This window comes from Hakea prostrata, chromosome 7, assembly GCF_041222555.1.
Source record: "Hakea prostrata isolate BN-2017 chromosome 7, UWA_Hpros_2, whole genome shotgun sequence".
Taxonomy (NCBI): domain Eukaryota; kingdom Viridiplantae; phylum Streptophyta; class Magnoliopsida; order Proteales; family Proteaceae; genus Hakea; species Hakea prostrata.
Window position 1 is genome coordinate 55902229 of NC_142606.1, and position 21668 is coordinate 55923896.

Here is a 21668-nt window from a genome sequence, read left to right on the forward strand (position 1 = left end):
GGGACAAGGCTTATTGTTGTTGCTGTTGTTGATTGTAATGCTTTTAGATACTTAATGTATATTTTTTGTATCAGACACTCTCTTTAAGTGTATAATTTCTGTATTAGGCTCTCTCTTTGAAAGATGTCAGACATAGCCTAGCAACATGGGAGACCACTAAGGTAGGAAGAATAGTGAGTGCAATTAATGCAAGAAAAAATAGGAAGAGGTGGCACCATTAGATTGAAGGTGCATTTATCTAGGGTAAGTAGGGATGTAGTAGGATGCCAAAGGGTGCCAGCAGAGGTCAAGAGGGTAATGGCCTCTTACTTGGCTAGGGGAAAGCAAAAAAGGAAAGAGAAGAGAACACGAGGTTCAAGGATGCATGCCTAGATGACCTTCCATAGCTAGGAGAGTAGGATTTTGATTTAGAAGAGCCAGGAGAGTATAGATGTGACCTTGACCCAGTGTCCACACAGATTAGGAGGGCGATGATGGGTAAGGAGCAGGATAGGATTGATGACATGAGAAGGCAATAGAGGACTATGGGTTTTGGGTCCTCTAGAGAGTCAGCACGTATAGGAGGCACACATAGCTCCCAAGTCCCTATGAGAAAGAGTCAAAGTATGAGGGAGGAGATTCCTATCCCACATGCCCTAGCTTCATCAACACATCCTACAGATCTAGCTCTTGAGATTCTTCGTAATGATCTGGCCCTATTCAAGATGTCTAAACAAAAGTAGAGAAAATTGAAGAACTTGTGGGGGAGTGTGAAGGAAAAAAGTGGGGATGGCTTTCTCTAAATGGGCTATATACCATAGTATTCCAGCACATACAACCCAAAAGGCCCTACTGTAGGGACATAATTGAGGAGATAGGCAGGGATGTGAGTGGTGTATAGGGACCCACACCACAAGAGATATATAATGCTTAGGCATTATTTGCCTAAGCATAAAAAGGAGTTGAATGAGTACATTAATGAATTAAAGCCCATGTGGGCATATTATGGAGTGACTATGATTGCTAATGGCTGGACTAGTCCACTAAACAGTCCATCATCAATTTTATATTGAATTGTGATGGGAGGACAGTGAACTCGAGTCAGTAGATGCATCCAGTGAGAAGAATGATGCAAAATATATTTACAAGTTATTGAAGCAAGTTGTGAAGGAGGTTGGAGTGGAGAATGTGATCTAAATCATGACTGATAATGGCTCCAACTACAAAGAAGCAGGTATCAAAACATGCTTCTACTTCTAATACTAATTTTAATTTTAGACACTTTATCACTTTATTTTGATGCCTTGATGGACAGATATAGGCTTGTTTGCTTGTTTCTAAAAATGCTACGCAAGTGCACGTGTCACAATCAAGTAGTAAAGAGTAAGTAGAGTATCGATCCCAGAGAGAATTTTATCTTTAAATCTCAATGTCAAAGGAAGACTAAATTAAACAAGATTGACAAAATTACTTTGTGGTTAATGAACTAAATAAACAAAGGACAGGCAAATTAAACAAGAGATCCTACATTGGAAAGACGCAATGAAAAGAACTATAATAAGTGGTATAAATGTTGGGAATCAATTTCCCCTCCCCTGAATTTGGGCTGTTAATGCTATAGCAAAGCTGTAGCACAAGGCATATCAAAGAACCTGGAACAAAATTGTACACGGGCATCTTCCAATCCACACATGCATTAACATCCTAGTTAACTTTTCTTTCCTTTTGGTTAACCTGAAACATTTTTGCCTCTCCTTCCTCATCTTTTAGTTATGTTCTTTCCTTTTGGTGGCTTCTCCACCTCATTTCCAATTCCCCCAAAATTTCCTTAAGTGATAAGGTAAAAACCGATTGTAAGATTATAACATTTTCTTCTAATATCAATGGTTGAGATCCTTCATGTAATGACAAGAGGAATATCCAATCATTAGTGATTTCACTTGATAATGCCACATGTGTCTAATCTAGAAAAATCATGCTGCCACAATGCTGTAACATCTCTATAGCAAATTGAGTAGACTCGTTCTTTGTTCCTCTTCTATGTCTCATGTCATTTATTCATCCATTATATTCTTCTCCTACAATGCCAAAAAAAAGAGGATTGATCAATTCCATCCATTAATTCAAGAGATATTCATACATAAATGACATAAAAGACCTTTACAAGATTTAAAACATTAAGACTCACTAAAACAAAAATTTGATTGAGAATTAACACTAAAACAAATAGAAGATACTCTTGAATCAAGCTATCTTAAGTATAAAATGACTAGAATTAACTTTATTTTATAGAGTTATCAAGGCTCTTTGGGACTCCATGTGCTACTCACTGCATTGACTTAATGCTAAAGGACATAGGAAATGTCAAGCTCATGAAGAATATCGTTGAGCAAACCCGACAAGTTAGCACCTTCATCTATAACCACACCTATGCATTAAAGATGATAAGGGACAAGTGCCAAGGTGACTTAGTGAGGCCAAGCATAACCAGATTTGCTACCAATTGGATAACACTACAAAGCTTTGAGAGTAGGAAAACTTGTTGTATGAACATGTTTGCATCAAAGTAGTGGTTTAACTAGGAGGGTTCTTCATCTGTATGAGGAAGGAGAGCACAATTGACTATACTCGATGACAGATTCTGGAATAATGTAAGGACAGTGGTGAAGATGCTAAAGCATGTGGTGCATTTGTTGAGGATGGTAGATCAGCAAAGAAGACATATTCTACCACACATATGGGCTACAATAGATAGGATAAAGTAACAAGTTGTTCAGGTCTTCCCACAGGGTAACAAGAAAATCCTTGACATCATCTAAGTTAGATGAAAGTCTATTTTACAACACCCACTACATAAGCTAGTGAGTTATTAAGTCCAAGAATCAATTTAATTTTCATTATATTATCACACTACTAAATATTAACTATTACATTTTGTTTTTGCTTTTTCTAACACATCATACTATCTAAATCCTAAGTACCATTACAAAGACAATCTTGGGATGAGGCAAGATTTAATACTTGCCATCCAAAGTATAGTGGAGAAGTTAGAACCATATCCATCTAAACATGCAATCATCCTTATGGAGAAAAGATTGTTATTTGATATTCACAATTTATAGTTTTATACTAATTTATTAAGTATTAAGCTAGTAATTGACTTATTGTTTTTTCCCTTTATATATTAGATGAAGGCATTTAGGGATGCTACTAGGAACTTCGGTCGTTCCATGGCCATATCGGGACGGGAATCCGTCCTTGGGGGTAAGTTAATTCATTATATATTTAATTAGTTATATTCTTACCTTAGTTACTTAAATATTGAAATGACTTGGAGTCGATGCTTGTTGTTTCTGAATGGTGGTTGCAATTTGGACATGACTCACCCCACTTGAGTACGTTTGTAAGCAAACTAGCAAAGTGCTTTCTTAGACATGTTCTGCCACTAGTTATGAGCAAAATTGGAGCACCTTCAACCTCATCCACTTAAAGAGGTGCAACCGATTATGTGTGAAGCATCTAGAAGACCTTGTCTACTTACACCTAATATGAGACACAGGGAGGTCGTCCCAGTGGACAGATTGCAGAGGAGATGGGGGCTGATGTGGTGGACTTCATGGCCTAGGAGGGGAGTGCACGTGCAGCGCACGCCCGTCCCTTCATTCCACACCTTAGTGCATCCACCCAAAGTATGGATTTGATTGTCTAGTCTGACATCAAGGATGATGCGACTCATGCATCCCCTGACAACAATGATGAGGGGATTAGGAGTGTGTTGGACCTTTTGATTAAGATTCAACTAATCCTAAAGACGGACCACCACCACCACCACCACTAGTACCAGTAGTATGTGAGTCAGGGAGCAAGAGGACGACCACCAAGATTCACAGGCGAGAGTCAGCTCATCCACACGACACAAGATTCAAACCATATTGGAGCTACATCTCGAGGCAAAAATGTTTCGTTGATATATTCGAGGAAGGGGAAGGGGAGACAACATAGATATGGCATGGAGGACACACCATTATATGGGTCTTATTGTCTAGCTAATGCAGAGAGCTTGGTGGGCTCTATGAGATCGATGAACATAGAAGATTTGAGAGACTCCACCTTTAGAGAATCCGGATGGCATTGGCTTGTAGAGTCCATGATACTGCTATGGAGAGTGTTGGTTCTACTAAGTCAACTTATGGAACTTATGGTTATGGACCTTATTGTGTCCCTCCTGGCTATCAAATTTAGAGTCAGCCACCAGTGGAGCCTTATGGTTATGGAGCTTATGGTGTTCCCCCCATTGTCACCTGTTGGAGTCGGCCACTAGAACCTCTGTCATTATGGAGCTTGTGGTGTCCCTGCCCCTACCAACAACCAGAGTGTTTCTTCATTTGTTGAGCAAATCTTGCACTCTATACCATAGCCACCACCAGCCCTTCCACATGCAGTTGAGCCAATTCCTTATCTAGAGATTCCCAACTTCCCACCATCAAAACATCTTAGGCATGTGGATGAAGCCACATACTGAGCTACAGCTGCCGACTACATAAAAAACTATATGGAGTAAACATCATGGGATGTGTGTTGTCATTTGTATGGGGTGTAGAGGGAAGAGGGAGACATGGAATAGAGCAGATGTGTACTTGGTAATATTCTTGGTTCTTCTCATATATACTATATAATTGAATGTTACATTTTTAATGGTTTTTTTTTATTTATTAATTTTTGTAAACTAGTAATTCAATTATGTTTATAATGCTTGAAATAAGTAGAATGCAAGAATCTAAATCATTTTGAGTCTATATGAGGCTCGAAACTGAAGTTCGAAACATCAGGGAAAAAATCACACGTTTCGACCAAAATTTCAGTTGAAACCAAAAAATTTCGACCTTTCCCTAAGTCGAAACTTTGGTATCAATAAAATTTCTTCCTTGGTCCTCATAACCTACAACTGAATCTAAAGAAAAGATATATTTGAGGGTGACTTGGATTCAGAACTAAGTGAGGTCAACATCAATCACCATAGTTAGAGATTTGGACACAAAACAATGTGTAATCTATATATATATATATATATATGGCAATAAGTACTAGCGCGTGTCAGGGATAAACCTAGTACAATGCAAAGTCATCTATGTTTCATACTTCATATGATTCGGATACCTTCCCTCATGCCAAATGCCCTTTTAGTCCATGTATCATTCTCTTTTACAAATGTTATTCCCCACAAAAGTCGCACATCATGCTGGATTAGCATTTTGTAACCCGATGGTTGTCCACATATGCTTCAAGTAGACATTCTCATGTCTCCCCATGGAAATCACACATCGTGTTGGATGCCCACGAGCCTTAACACTTCACATATATGCAACCTTCATAATGCATGATAATAGTGAGTCTAAAGTCTCCTCACGGAAATAACACATCGTGTTAGACGCCCACAGGACCCAACCACTTCTATCACGGGTAACTCGACTTCAATACCCAATGCTAAATGGGTAGTAGCATGCATCAACGGTTAGCTAACCAATGCATCTAAACACCTATTGACAATGTACATAGTTAAGTGAATGCAAAGGCACCAGGGATAATGGGCGAACCCACAAACTTAGGTTGATATATAAATAATGTCCTAGCACCCAATTCCTAACACATAATATTGACAGTCACAACTTGAAATGAAATAAATGATGAATAACATAACAAATAAAGTCATATTACCATATATGCGTGCCAAGTCTCACCACATTAATCATAAAAATACATATGACATTTATACTAGAATGAAGCAGAATATAAATCAAATACACAAATACATGATGATGTATTCCTCACTTGTCAACGACAAAAATGATCTCCAAGAATCCAAGAAAATCCACAAATTAAAATGTTGACAAGCTATAAGAACCCTAGAAAACATGTAGATTTAACTAGGTTCAAGTTGGGGACCAAACTAAGCATCAAACAAACCCAAATCACACCAACCATATAGGGGCGGTTGGTCAAAGCTGGTCTACCGCCAGGTGACCCCACCGGTCCACCGCCACCTAGTTGTGAGCATGAACCATGCTCAAACTTGCTCATTTCAAAATCCAAACTTTTAAGAACTTTTGGGACTGCAATAAAATAGTGATAATGTCCCAAAAACACCTTCCAAACAAGTCTCTAACTAAAAAGCCCTAATTTGGTTAACCAAGTGTTGCGCAAGGGCATCTTTGAGACGATGAATCGATCTTAAATGGGAGGAATAACACAATCCATCACCCATTAGGGTTGGGAGACACAAAGGAAAACACAAACAACCATTCAATTCAAACCAATTACCACAACCACCACCATTATTGCAATCAATCATCTTAAATACCATAAAAGAATAGTTGCAAATAGGGTTTTAGAGGTCTTCTTACCTCAACACATGATCATCTCTACTTTTCGTGCTTCGTCATGCCTGAATCCTTAATGATTTGACACAACACCAAGCTTTTCCCTTCTCCTAAGGTCTCAACCTCCAAAGAACACAAATAATTCATTTATAAGGGTAGAAAACAATAAATAGGGTTTCAAGACTTAAAACCCAAAATTGCCCTTTTTGGGTACAACAATCAATTTGATCAACCGTCCCCCGGAGACCACCCCAACAGCTTCTTCATACGAATATGGTTTCCAAAGCTTCAAAGGTTTGAAACCTCTGAACATTATTGACTCAATGGCATACTTTACCTTGGCATTGGTGCCTTCTTGCATGCCAAAATCGCCTTTTAAACCCATCCATGTTAACTTTCTCTCTCCTCTTAAAATCCCAAAAGGTGGACTGGTCATCTCTTTCATCGTTTGTGTCCATAGATTCAACTTCCAGACCCACGGCCTCGACTTTGATGACCCACAGCTGCCTTCTATTGGCACCCCAAGTTCGTGGACCTGAAATGAAGGTTTATCATGTTAGGATTTTAGGGAATTTCATAATATGCGTGACAAATAAAGACACCTTAATCAGATTAATGATTAACAAAGAGATCTTATTAATGAAAAAGTCCATAGAGCTAGCTAAGCTACAGCATAGCACAAATGATGACAATCATTAGATTACTAGATTTCACATTGCCAACAATACTGTGATAAGAACTCCATTAAGGAGATGATAGTCCCAATGATTCATCATGGTCAACTTGGTTTTAGCCTTTAAACAATTTCACTTAATAGTGTACATTTGGTAGATAGGGACATTCCCAATGCTGCAGCATGCTCCTGCCAACATAGGGTATGAAGAAGGTTAAAATGTACACAACCTCACCCTGCTTTCACAGAAAAGTTGTTTATAGACTTGAACCAGTGACCAGTCACAATGGAGCAACCCGACATCAATAAATTACATTTGATGAATCTAGAAGAAGAGAATAGATAACTTGGCCAACGTCAATTGCAAATCTAGGAGAAGTGGCAAAGCCTAGTAACTCTATGAAGACTAAGACTTTTTTCAAGAAGAATAATAGTTTGCATAGCTTGCCTTCTGGTCTGATCTTTTCTTTGTGTGGTAGCACTGTTGGGAAAACCCAGGTATTCCGACATGGTTTTAGTATTTGTCTACCACAGCTTTAGCAAACCTGTAAACACATTGTATGAACAAGCTCAACAGGAGATGACATAAAACAAGATATAGGTGGTTGCAACAGAAGAAACATCAAATGGATGGATAATGTGATGCTAAATAAATAACATGGAACTATATCTATCATGGAAGATGGAATGGAATCCCTATTATGGACATGGTTAGCACTTCAAGTTCCAAGATTCTTGATTATCCAGTCACCTAGATCCACCAAATATTATCCAACCAAAATGCTGGATTTCCAGGAAAGCTGGGACGGTGGGAACCCAATCTGTAGTCCATCATTTCCTTCTATGATGGAATCAGGCACATATCCTTCTCTCTAACACATGATATTTGGTTAGCATAAAACTTAGTGGACTTATTTCTATTTTATCACTTCAAATCCAACTTTGTTATATGTTAATGCTCTTATAATTGTCTGAAAGATTATTGAATTAGGACCTATAAAAAAACACGCAGGATAACCCCTTTGCATGGTAGACATCACTGTGCAGCAAAATTATGGTGGATAACGTCACCAGCATTCCTCTTGCTTGTCTTTCCCTCTGTAAGGGCCTAAGTTTTTCCCTTCTTTGTTTTGAAAAGATGCATGTAGTTGCAGGATGAGGCTGAGAAGTTGTTTTTGTATGGCTCGCTAAAACATTTCAGAAAATGCCCGGCTTAACATTATGATTCCAACAGCAGTAACAATATAATACTTTGCCCACTTCTATTATTGAGCTTTGTCCAATTTTTTCCCCCCTCTTAAACTTCTGCTGCATAATAAACACCAATAAATCAGGGCCTGATTTATAGGTCAAAGACCATCATTCTCCATCCTAGTTAAGTATGTACCTTTCTTACAAGCAAGAATTCAGAACACAGGATACAGGATCCGGTCAATCTTTGCCAATCCACATATGGATCAGATTGGATTGATTATACAATGTTCCAGGTTGATACCTGGCTGAAATGAAGAAAGGCCAACACAGACTGAGCCAGGTCTCTTCCATTATTACTTCTTTATCAATCCTGGTTTGAGCCCTTAAGGCATCTAATCTAACCCTAAAACACTGGGTGAAAGGAAAAATTGAAATCCTCATAAGTCATACCTCCAATACAACCCCACCACAGAGAAAAATAAAAAATAAGGAACTGCATTTGCCTCTAGAATCTGGATAAACACCTTATTAAGAGAATGAGTTTGGGACTAAGGGATATCATAACTGCCCCAAGCACAATCGGCTAGATGATCCAAATCCAGGTATTTTTATATAACATATGTCCCAATATTCAGGTAGAGTAATAGCACCTTGGATGGCATAGCCTATGATCATGTCCATTCAATTTTATCATTGGGATATAATATCAGACCATATTGAAAAACAGAATAGCAATCTGAACAGGGGAGGTGAGAAAACAAAAGACTTACAATGACTTATTCCCAAATGTGTTCAGTACTCTGATATTTGCGATTTCACCAGACAATAAACCAGCAGAGAAGTTCCTGAGATTCATAGCATTGAATGTGAACATCATAAAGAACAGTCAATCTCACAAATTCTAGTTATTCTGATGAAGTGCCCTAGTAGCAAAATAGGCACACAATACAAATAAGGAACCCAAAATAAAAAAAAATAAAAAAAGAAATTCTTTGGCAGGAGAAGGGTTTAGTACTTGCAGTCTGTGTGGTCTCTTGAGCCTCTCAATGCTTGGAGGAATAACCCTTTAAGCTTCATGTAGTAAATCTCTCTGAGAATCCAATATAAAGAACACAACTAAGAAACTTTACAATTTAAAAGAGGCAGGAACAAAGGATAAATAAAGGCAAAAAGATTTATGAACTGCATCTCAACTATTGAGTTGCATATAAGGAGAAACAAAAGAAAAAGAAAGTAAAGTGAAAGGCAAAGCTACTAACATTGAATGAATTTGACGATCATTATACTGACAAAAAATACCAGTCCATTCACAAGGGTTGTTGGCACAGAAGCTCTCCAATTGTTAATAGAACTTCTGTGTCATTCAAAGGATCAGTTATCGCATGAGGAGTGGGTTCGTTAAGAATAGCTAGGCTGACATTTTTATCCTAGGGAAAAATTAAAATACCTGCTTTCTAATATTTAGAGAAAATTGCACTAGCACCCCAAAATAGGGACCCTAAAGCACTGACACCCCACTTTATGTTTAAAAAGCACATGGACCCCAAAATTGGATTTTCATTGGATATATTTGTCAAATTTATCACTGAAAACAGTTAAATCACTGTTTATTTTTAAAAATATCCCTATAATAAACGAGTTTGAAAAGGTTTCCAGTGACAAATTTGACAAATATATCTAATAAAAATCCAATTTTGGGGTCTCTGTGCTTTTTAAACATAAAGTGGGGTGTCAATGTTTTAAAGCCTCCATTTTGGGGTGTCAGTGTAATTTGCTCATATTTATATGATAAGTCTTTATAAATTGAAAAGAAGGATAATATAGACTTACAAAAAATTTATAAAAACAATGAATGGACATTGTCACCCTAAAATACAATTAGAATACATAGTTCTAAACAACCATATATGCATAGTCATTTTGTTGAAAAATAGGACAATTTTGTCCAATGAAAGATTTGCCACAAACAAAAGTACGTACTTTCATATAATAGCATGATTAATAATACTATGAAGTCTAATTACTTTTTATTTAAAGGCCTGATAAAAAGTGATACTCCCAATAATAGTTTCATTTTTACTTGAACTTCATGTTTTAGATTTTACTTTAGACAATTTGTTAATCACACTTGCCAACCTGAAAATTTTGAGATTGCATGGATAATAAATGTATTTAACCCCCATGATTCTCATTTTTTGCTAATCATGATAATTCTCCTTTTTTGCTTCTAATATTTCTTGGTAAGTTTTGGTGATGCTAATCTTTGGCATGACTGTTGAACTACTTTCAAGTTTGGGACCTAGAGACTTTCCAATGCATAAATACCTTGACAGGCCATACACTAGTTGTGACATCTGTTCTTTGTTGGGATCGGTTTCTATTATCAGTTTCACTTGACAAAACAATAAAGGTATTAATGTGTTCCACTCCACCACTTCTATTTTTATTCTTTGGTATTGAGTTCCCTGTCTAGCAGAGCTGTTTCTAGCACCTCTTTATATGTCTATTTTTCTCCTTCAACAATAAGGGCAGACATCTCAGTTCAAGGAGGGGAGGATAAGCGTGCAGACGTGCAGTGCTGTTTTCCTTTTATTTTTACTATTGGCATTTCAATTCATTTATTCTATAGCTGTTTATGGTTGTTCATGTATCATAGCTATTGATGGTCTCCTCTATAGTTGTGCAGGTATGGACTCCTACAGAGAGTGGAAACTTGGAAGTAGTACACAAACATACAGTCAAGAAAATGTATGCCATAATGTTCAACTTACTGTAGCATTTTCTGCTTTTTTTTATTGGAATATTCTTCAATTTGATACTCCTTTATTTTGCTAAACACTGATTCTCATCATGTTTTGGTGTTGATTTGAAGTTTCCATGTATGTCTACCATAGAGAATTTAACTTCCAGAGACATTTAAATAAAGAGAGAAGGGGAGAGGGGGATGTGTGAAAGTTTTTCTGTTTTATGGAATTTCTTAGTCTCCTCTCATCACAAGTGTTGGGTGACTTGGGACTACTATGACCTGTCTGTCTTCAAGAATTTGAGTTGCGTATCCCACTTTTTACTTTTCCATACAAAGAACACCCTTTAGTTTATCAAAATGGCAACTACTTCCTGTGGTGATAGTTGCGCATGGATGAACCACTGTTATTACGTTGTAGGGTTCTGATAGAATCAACTCAAATGTAAAATTTGTAGGGTGAGCCTGATTATCACCTCCAACAGGTTGGCATGCTAACTAGGCTCTTGGCAATGGTGTGGAATTATTTTACCTTGATTTCTGCTGCTGTTATTGTATTATTTTGGTTTTTAGAGATGTTATAGTGTACATACACTGCCTGCCGAAGCTGCAGTTTTCTACAATTGCATTGACTCTTAAACTCTTCAACTTCTGTTCACATTCTCTATCCTCAACTTCAGTAGCATCTGACTAATATGGTGTTCCACTTTGATGAACTCATTTTGAATATTTTGTTTTTCTGTGTTCAACTGCTGCAATCTGATTCGATTTTAACAGTGTTATTCGACAAGTTTTTTTGGTTGCTGGTTTGTTCTTTCTCTTATTACAGGGTGTGCTCGCCCCCCATGGAGTGTGCATGTTGCACAAGTGAAACCTGTCATGATTTGTTCGGGTAACGCTAAGATGATTCACATTTATGACCTACCATCATGAGTGTTACAAGTCTCAACATATCTTCTTTTGTTTTTAACAAAGATACTAGTAAAAATTGCACGTGCAAATGCGCATGTGACCATACCTTGGTAATCGACCTATGGTTATATATGTTGACGTTTGAATAGATATTGAACAAAGTCATTTTTAAATATATAATAAAATACATCAATTATTAATTCCTCTACCCCTATATACTAAATAATATATTCCATTGAAAAAATCATCTAAAGTTTTACATGTTGCAACTACTACATAATTCTCTTATTATTTATCTAAATATTTCTACCTTATCCTGGAATATTTGATAACATTTTTCTTTTTCCTTTTTATTTGTATGTTAACTAAACCAAATTAAATAATTATCAATGGAGAAAGAAAGAAGCTGAAAATACGTTAATGACAAACTGACGAACAATTCCCTAAGAGTATTAAAAAAACAATAGAGTATCAACAAGGCAAAAGAAAAGTTAGAATGCTTAAATACGAATTTGATCAAGTTGACCATTTAAATTGTAAAATGAAAGCATTGCAAAGTCCAAAAATGAAGAAAGAAAAGAAGAACATTATTACATATGACAGAAATTTGAGAATGATGGAAAAAAAAATTGGAGATGATAAGACAATTAGTTTGACCTTCAATGATGAGAAGTTGCTACTATTTTAGTGTAAATTCTTCCTCTGAATACATTATTATTTTGTATTTTCGAGCTTTTCTTGTTTGTGGATGATAAACTTCACAATGGCCTAGAAGGTGTCAAGGTGACGTTGAGAGTCTTGGTCCAAGGGGATGATGTTCATCTATCACATTAAAAAAATTATGTATTTGAGAAGAACTACAAACAAAACTGGAAACATCTTTCATACAAAATTGCCACAAATCAGGTAGTGAGGTCTCAACTTAGCTCAAGACCAAATTGACTATCCTAATGCTCATCATGGTCAGCTCAACAAAGTCTCAAGTGCAATCTGCCATCTGGGATTTTCAAGGTGTAAAATGTTTTGAGCATTTTATCTCGGAACACAAGATTGTTGGATAATGTTTTTGTAGAGAAACATGAGAATAGTTGATCTGAAAGAAACCTTCACGAAGGCTGAAAGCATGAGCTTGATGTTTGCAGATTTATACATTAAAGGTGCTTGTGGCACAAAAAGGAACCATGGGCATTTTTTAACATAAAAAGAAGAAGATCATACCAGTGTCTTATACATTTTATACCCAGACACATGATTGACATCAAATCAAATACTCAAAATTCACAAACAGGTTTCTTATACCCAAGTCTAGTACTTAATTAAATGATTAATCAGGGAAAACCCAATGCAGAAGCTGTTTCGGGCTTCCAGTGAATTTTGATAGGTACACAATCACACCACAATTCTATCTAAGCTCCATCTTGATCAATGCTTTAGTTTCTGATTTTGGTGCTAATGATTAGGAAGTACAGCCAAAAGTGGAAATCCCAGCATTCAAATTTCAAAATGCAATTTCTTGTAAGCTATTAAAACAATTCAGGCAGTCCTAAGAATGATGTTAGATAACAATTCTGGGAGAACATCAAAGATATGTAAACCTGTACTCAGAAGTCAGAAGCTGAATATATAATAGAGTCCATTTGTGCCAGCCCACATAAAATAGAGAGGATAAAGTTTGTCACTCTGATATGAAGAATACATATAGTGTTCAGAACAGATCAATCATAAGCACAAAAATTGGACACATTAACTGCTCAGGACTTTTCTTACGAGTTAACAACTTTCCTACGTAAAGGGGTACCCAAAACCTTTACTCAGAAGATCAAAATAAGGTGATCTCTTACCCAAAAAATAAAAATAAATAAGGTGATTAAATAAAGTCCATCCATGCCAGTCAGGACAAATTACAAGGATAAAATTCAATGTTGGAAAAAGCCTAAATTCATCATTATGATGTCAAGGTTGTACATGTATTGTCCAGAACAGATCAATCATAACCACAAAAATTGAATGCATTAACTGCTTTGAAGTGTATTGCAGCTTCCCTTGATAAACGGATTTGGACACATTAAATCCATAAAATTAGTAATAACAGCAACAATGACAACAATTGTGAAAATAAATGTAATTCATTTGAACAAAAGCAGCAAGAGAATATTCTCTACATGATAATGTAACAGAACTCACACTGTGGCTTGTTATTGAACCCCCTGCAGATAACCTCCTCATTCGGTTACCAACCAAGCACTTCTTGGAAACTCATCTTCCACTGCATACAGACCAGAATCCCAAAGTCATGCAATTGACCATTAAAATGGATTCCACAATTGGTGTATTTAACATCAATTCAATCAAGGAACCAACTCAAGATTCCAATTTTCTAAAATGTAAGTGAATTCTACTAAAATTGAAGTATTAAATCTAACTTCCATTTTTTTCGAAAGCCAACTTGGAGGAAAAATCAGTCATTGAATTTTGCAATAAACCCTTACCTTATGAAGAGCAAACCTGAAATAAATTTGTAGCTAGATCTTAATGTAGTGGTTCATTCACTGTGCCTGGTCTTTTTCTAATATTTCCTGGCTCAGTACACATAGGTTTGCTTCAACTATTTTGCTCTTCTCAAACATAATTTTTCAGGTTACTTTCACAGTCCAGCAGCTAGAGGCCCAGCTTCAATCCATTGACTATCATAAAGGTTTATTCACTCTCAAGTCTCAACCCTATTGAAGAATATCAATTTGACATCTCTAAATTAGTAACTTAACTGAAGAAAGCCACATGCATATGGGAAAGAATTTTGAATAAAGAAAAATAAAGGAAAAGAGCATATCAAGCAAGCATAAAAACTTCTCTGAAAGATAGAACCAAAGTATGCTGCAGACACCAATTTATTGTCAGCCAATTCTCTCAAAATATGGAACTGTTATGCAATTGGCCCTCAAAAGAATTTTATAGTACGTTGGAGGATTGGTCATCCCCCCCCCCCCCCCCTACTTTATCTTCTATGGCCAATTATAAGGGGCTGAGCTTGGCAATAATGGCAAGGCTGCCACATTCTGATCAAGCAGTCACAATGGTTAAGTCAGGAAGTACACTCTCTACTGAGCTGGGGGTAAGGCTACATACATTTTTACCCTCTCCAGACCTTGCAGTCGTGGGAGCCTCATGCACCGGGTATGCCTTTGTTTAGCAACTGTTATAGAACCCATTTCATATGCTACAGAAGTGATTCATATGAATAGGAAACAACCTACTTCTGATGACCTGAAATCATTAACTCCTGGACCTTCACTCCAAATTGAGGAATTACTGTTTCACAAGGTTCTCAGAATAAGGAAAGCGTAAAACTCAATTAATCAGAGAGTGAATGGGATCATGGGGTGGAATGATGGGTCACCACCAACCAAAACAGACTATTTTAACTCTGATCTGCATTAAGCAATAGACACAAATTTTCAATCTTAATGCCACCAGATTATGGAACGCACAAGACCAATTGTTAAACAGTGGTTTACCATAGATGACATAAACTAATTTCCTAATTGATACACATGCCCAAGGAACAAATTTCGGTCAAAACTGGATTTTGGCCTTGCCAAAGGCTGAAATTCCTATGTTTCGATCAAAATTTCGACCGAAACTGGAAACTTTTTTTCATGATTTTGGAACTTCAATTTCAGGCCTCATATGGACTCAAAATGATTGATTCTTGCATACTATCTATTTCAACCATAATAAACACTATAAAACTACTACTTTACCAAAAAAAAAACATTGAAAATGTAACATCCAACTTTTCAAGTATAGACTACATACGAGAAGAAGTGAGAATGTTACCAATTACAAGTCTACTCTATTTCATGTCTCCCTCTTCCGTCAGCACCCCGTACAAATGACAATACAAGTCCCATGATGTTTGCCCCAAATAGTTGTCGACGTAGTCAACAACTGCAACTTTGTACGTGGCCTCATCCACATGCCTAAGATTTCCTGACGGTGGGAAGTTGTGAATCTCCAAATAAGGAACTGGCTCAACTGCATATGGAAAGGCTGGTGGTGCTATGGAATAAAGTGGAAGATCTGCTCAACAAATGAAGGAGCACCCTAGCTGTCAACATAAGGATAAGGTCCATACTGACAATATGGTTCCAGTGGCTGACTCCGATAGATGACAATAGGAGGGACACCATAAGCTCCATAACCATAAGGCTCTACTAGTAGCTGACCCTGAGTCTAATAGTCAAGAGGGACACCATATGTTCCATAACCATAAGCTCCATAAGTCGACCCAGTAGAAGCAATACTCTCCACAACAGTATTATATGAGGACTCTGTAGGCCTATGCCATCCGGATCCTCTAGAGGTGGAGGAGTCTTTAGAATCATCAATGCTCATCGATCTCATAGATCCCACCAAGCTCTCGGCATCAGCCAGACGGTAGGGACCCGTATATGATGGTGTGCCCTCTGTGCTATAGTCATGTTGTCTCCCCTTCCCCTTCCTCGAATATGTAGGGGAAACATTTTGGCCTCGAGATGCAGCTTCAGTATGGTCGAAATCCTATGTCGCATGGGTGAACCGACTCTCACCTGTGAATCTCAGTGGTATGTCCCTAGGACCAACTGAATCCTAATCACGAGGTCCAACACCCTCCTCATCCCCTATCATCTTCATCGTCATCATCATCATCATCATCATCACCATCGTTGTCATCGCTAGTGAATCACATCATCCTCAATTTCAGACCAAACAATCAAATCCTCACTCTGGGTGGATGCACTAGGGTGTGGCACAAAGGGATGAGTGGGCACTGCATGTGCACTCCCCTCCTGGGCCATGAAGTCCTCCACATCAGCCCCCATCTCCTCTGCAATCTATCAACTGGGATGACCTCCTTTCTCATCCAACAATGGCTCTCCACTGTCCCTGATCCAGTTAATTATTGGGTTATCATCATCATCCATCTCAAATATGTCGGCCAACTCAATATTGTTACTCTCTCTGTCCCTCCCCTATCTAATATGTAATATGATCTTCCCTTAGTCTCATATTATATTGTATGTAGACAAGGTCCTCTAGAAGCTTCACACCCAATCGGTTGCGCCTTTTTGAGTGAATGAGGATGAAGGTGCTCCAATTTTGCTCACAACCAACGGCAAAACATGTCTGGGAGAGCACTTTGCTTGCAATCGCACTGAAGTGGGGTGAATCACGTCCAAATTGCAACCACCACTCAACTGCAACAAACATAGACTCCAAGTCATTTCAATACTTAAATAACTAAATTAAAGATACAATATAATAATTAAATATATAATGAAATAAATGAATGAACATACCCCCAAGGGTGGATTCCGGTCCCGATACGGCCACGGAATGACCGAAGCTCCCAGTGGCATCCCTAAATGCCTTTGTCTAATATATAAAGAGAAAAAATAATAACTAGTTACTAGGTTCATGGTAGAAGATCTCGCTCTCGAGAGAGATCTCGCCACCTTGAAAAAGAGAGATCTCGACCATCTCGGTGAGATCTCGATCGAGATATACAATTTTTTGGCATCAACTCAGTGGCCCATCTCGGTGGGTTTTAGGGTCCCAATTGGGTTGAAACTTGGTATTTAGCTTATTTAAGGCCTTTTGAACACGTTGGTGGCCTTGGATTTGTCAGAAACAACCCTATGTATGATTTCTAAGTCTACCCATAGTGTGAAACCGAAATGTAGTAAGATTAGGGAATGCAATGTTATACAACATGTAATATAGAACCTTTAAAGCATATAAATGAAAAGCAAGTATATCAAATGCATCAACTAACTTAAATGTTATCAAAATTCCATCCATATGAGTATCACAATCTCAATTTTCAAGAATAAAATAATTATACAACCATTAGAAGTTCTATATAAGTCATTAAATCATAAATTCATAAGACAAGTAGAGAATGATTGATCTTCCTTATTGTAGATGTGCTAAGAGTAGTTGCAAGTGAAAATTCAGCCAAAATCTACAAAAAAAGATGAAGGTGCTAACTTGTCGGGCTTGCTCCATGGTTTCTTCACAAGCTTAACCTTTCCGATGTCTTTCAGCATTAAGTTAATGCAGTGAGCAGCACGTGGAGTCCAAAAGAGCTTATATATGTCCATCCATCAAGGCATCAATACAAAGTCATAAAGTGTACATGTAATGTAAATATTTGTATTTAAAAATGAAAATTAATACTATATGTTTTGATACCTAGAGTTCTCCTGCATCTTCAACCCAGTTTTCTTATAGTTGGAGCCATTATCAGTCACAATTTGGATAACATTTTCCACTCCAACCTCCTTCACCACTTGCTTTAATAATTTATAAATATATTTTGCATCCTACTTATCACCGGATGCATCTACTGACTTAAGGAACACTGTCCTCCCATCACAATTCAACATGAAATTGATGATGGACTATCTAGTGGGACCAATCCAACCATCAACCATCACAGTCACTCCATAATGAGCCCACATGGACTTTAATCCTTTAATATACTCATTTAAGTCCTCCTTATGCTTAGGCAAATAGACATTATATATCTCATATGGAGTGGGTCCTTGTACACCACTCCCAACCTTGCCTATCTCCTCATTCCTAACTCTATAGTAGGGCCTTTGGACTGTATGTGCTGGAATACTATGGTAATAAGCTCATTTGGAGAAAGCCATCCCCACTTTTTCCTTCACACTCCCCCATAAGTGCTTCAACATTCTCTGCTTATGCCCAGGCCTCACAAATAGAGCCGGATCATTGCGAAGAATCTCAGATCCGGATCTGTAGGATGTGCTGACAAAGCTTGATCCCTTGTAGGGGCCCTTGAGATAGGAACCTCCTGCCTCACACTCTAACTCCTCCTCATAGGGACTTGGGAGCTGCCTATGCCTCCCATACCTGCTGGCTCTCTAGAGGACCCACAATCCAGAGACCTTTGTTGCCTCCTTATGTCATCAACCCTCCGTTGCTCCCTACTCATCATCATCGCCCTCCTAATATGTTCGGCCTCTGGTTCAGGGTCACATCCATACTCTCCTAGTTCATCTAGACCATAATCCGTGAGATCTGAAAAGTCATCTAAGCATGCATCCTCAAACTCCTCCCTTTATGTTCTCTTCTCTTTCCTCTTTTGCTTTCCCCCACTAATATATGAGGCCATTGCCTTCTTGACCTCTGCGGGCACCTTTTGACACCCTACTACATCCTTCTTTCCACCAGCTAGATGCACCTTCAATCTAGTGGCCCCACCTCCTCCTATTTGTTTCTTAAAGTAATTACACTCGCTCTTCCTCCTATGAGCTATTAGTGGCCTCCCGTATTACCAAGATATGTTTGACATCTTTGAAAAATAGTACTTGATACAAGAAATACACACTAAGTATCTTGAAAAGCTCCACAATATGTTCCAAAAGTTACATACATGCTTCTAATAATAACCTCCTATTATTGGTAACTCTCCTTTGGAGAGTTCACTAGTGGGACCCGAAGATAAGATTGACGATTGTGATTTAGCCAAGCATTTTGAATTTCAAAATGTCCATGTTTCGGGTAAGACTTCTATTCAAATTGAAACCTTACGTTGGGGGATTCATTGGTGGGACCCAATGATAAGAATGAAGGGTGTGATTCAGCCAAGCATTTTGAATTTCAAAATGATCATGTTACAGGTAAGACTTCTATTCAAATTGAAAACCCTACTTTGGGGGATTCATTTGTGAGACCCAATGATAAGAATGAAGGGTGTGTTTCGACCAAGCATTTTGAATTTCAAACAGTTCATGCTGTGGATAAGAGTTCTATTCTACTTGAAAACCTTAATTTGGGGGATTCATTGGTGGGACCCAATGCGAAATGCACTAAGAGGTTCACCAAGGAAGGAAGGTATTTTAGAGAGAAAGGGGTTGACGTGGCAACTAGGGAGAATGCGTTGGACTCTAGTGGGCCCAGAAGAGTTCGGCCATATTTGAAAATGATGGAACGCTGCAATTGGAAGTTGTTCCTCCTCCTTCGTCTTCTATCTCAACGAGGGATGAAGGCTCTCCTCGTCGGAAGCCTGGTCGTCCAAGAAGGCTCATGCAGTGAAGAAAGTGGCTACAAGTAAAAAGGGTTTGTTGGCAGAGGAATTCAAGAAGGTAGATGCTGCTTTAGGAAAAGTTTCTACAGTAAATAAGAGCCTCTTATTGGGAGAGGAAAGTGCTGCTTTGTAACTGTTGATATGAAGCTTTTCTTTTGGAATATTCGCGGCATTGGTAATGAGTCTGGTAGGAGGGCCCTTAAAATGTTATTAATGACTCATCAACCAGACATTTTTTGTGTCACTAAACCAAAAGTGGATGTTAATAAGTGCCCAATTCTCTTTATTAATAGATTGGGATATTCTTCTACTTTTGTGTATAATTTTCGGCAAGAGAAAGTTCCGAATCTTTGGGTCTTTTGGAAGAAAGAGTTGCAGCGGCCCTCTGTTCTCTCTTCATCTGACCAACAACTCTCTCTTCAATTCAAGTGGCAAGGTGTGCAATTTGGTCTATCAGTGGTTCATGCTTGTTGTGATAGATCTGATCGCAGACGGCTTTGGGAGGATCTTATTGCTCTCCCTTTGTCTAGCTTACCATTTTTTGTTATGGGGGACTTTAATGCAGTGTTATGGGTGTCTGAAAGGAGGGGTTCAAGCAGATTCCAGCTAGGTGCAGCAGCTGATTTTCAGGCTACCATTGATGCTTGTGAGCTTTTTGAAGTTCCATCTTCGGGTAGGAAATTTACATGGTCAAACCAACGCAAAGTTGGTAATGTTTGTTCGGTCCTTGATAGAAGTTTCTTCAATGCCAGATGGTTAGAGTTGTTTGGTGATTCTAAACAGATCACTCTTCCGACACACTCGTCTAATCACTCTCCGATTTGTGTCTTTGTTGACAAAGGTGTCAAATCGGTAAACTCTCCTTTCAGGTTCAATAATTTTTGGATGACTGACGATTCTTTTTTGGAGGTGGTTCGTTTGGCTTGGGTGGAACCGGTTGTTGGTGATCCCATTTTTGTACTAGCACAGAGATTGAAGAATGTTAAGCAGCGTCTTAAAGCTTGGGCAAATATGACCTTTCCTAATCTTTTTATTGAAGTACAGCAAGCGGAGAAAGATCTAGCATCCTTTCAAACTAATATTGATCAACTTGATATGACAGATGAATATTTTGATCAAGAGGCTTCCTTGAAGTCAAAACTTGTAAAAGCAATGGATCGTCTGGACTCTCTCCTTCAGCAAAAAGCAAAGGTCAGGTGGTTGAGGGAGGGAGATAGGAATTCAAAATCTTTCCATCTCTCTACTAAACTTAGAAGGAATAAAAATTCTGTTAAATCTTTGCGAAGAATGGATGACATTTGGACATCAAGTTCAGTTGAACTGCAGGATTATGTGGTGACTTACTTTGAAAACTATCATAAAACTGGTTCCTACTTGGGACACCCAGAGTTGTTGTCTGTGATTCCAAAAGTGCTGATGGATGATGATTGTTTATTACTGAAGGTTTGCCCTCTAATGAGGAGATTAAAGGAGTGGTATGGGACCTAGATCTTGACAGTTCTCCAGGACCAGATGGCTTTCCGGGAAGTTTTTTCCGCAAATGCTGGGATATTGTTTCAGCCGATTTTGGTGCTGCAGTTCGATCCTTCTTTCGAAAAGGAAAACTTCCAAAAGGGGTAAATAATTTTTTCCTCACTTTAGTTCCCAAGGTGGAGAATGCAGCTACACTGGACAAATTTCGGCCTCTATGTA

General features: G+C 38.1%; 1 protein-coding gene across 1 annotated transcript; it reads left to right on the forward strand.

The window, feature by feature from the left end:
* The first annotated feature begins 20117 nt into the window (after nucleotides 1-20117).
* LOC149011431 (uncharacterized) lies at nucleotides 20118-21464 on the forward strand. The gene has a single exon (XM_089162657.1). The coding sequence runs from the start codon at nucleotides 20118-20120 to the stop codon at nucleotides 21462-21464; it is 1347 nt and encodes a 448-aa protein (XP_089018783.1).
* Nucleotides 21465-21668: the final 204 nt, after the last annotated feature.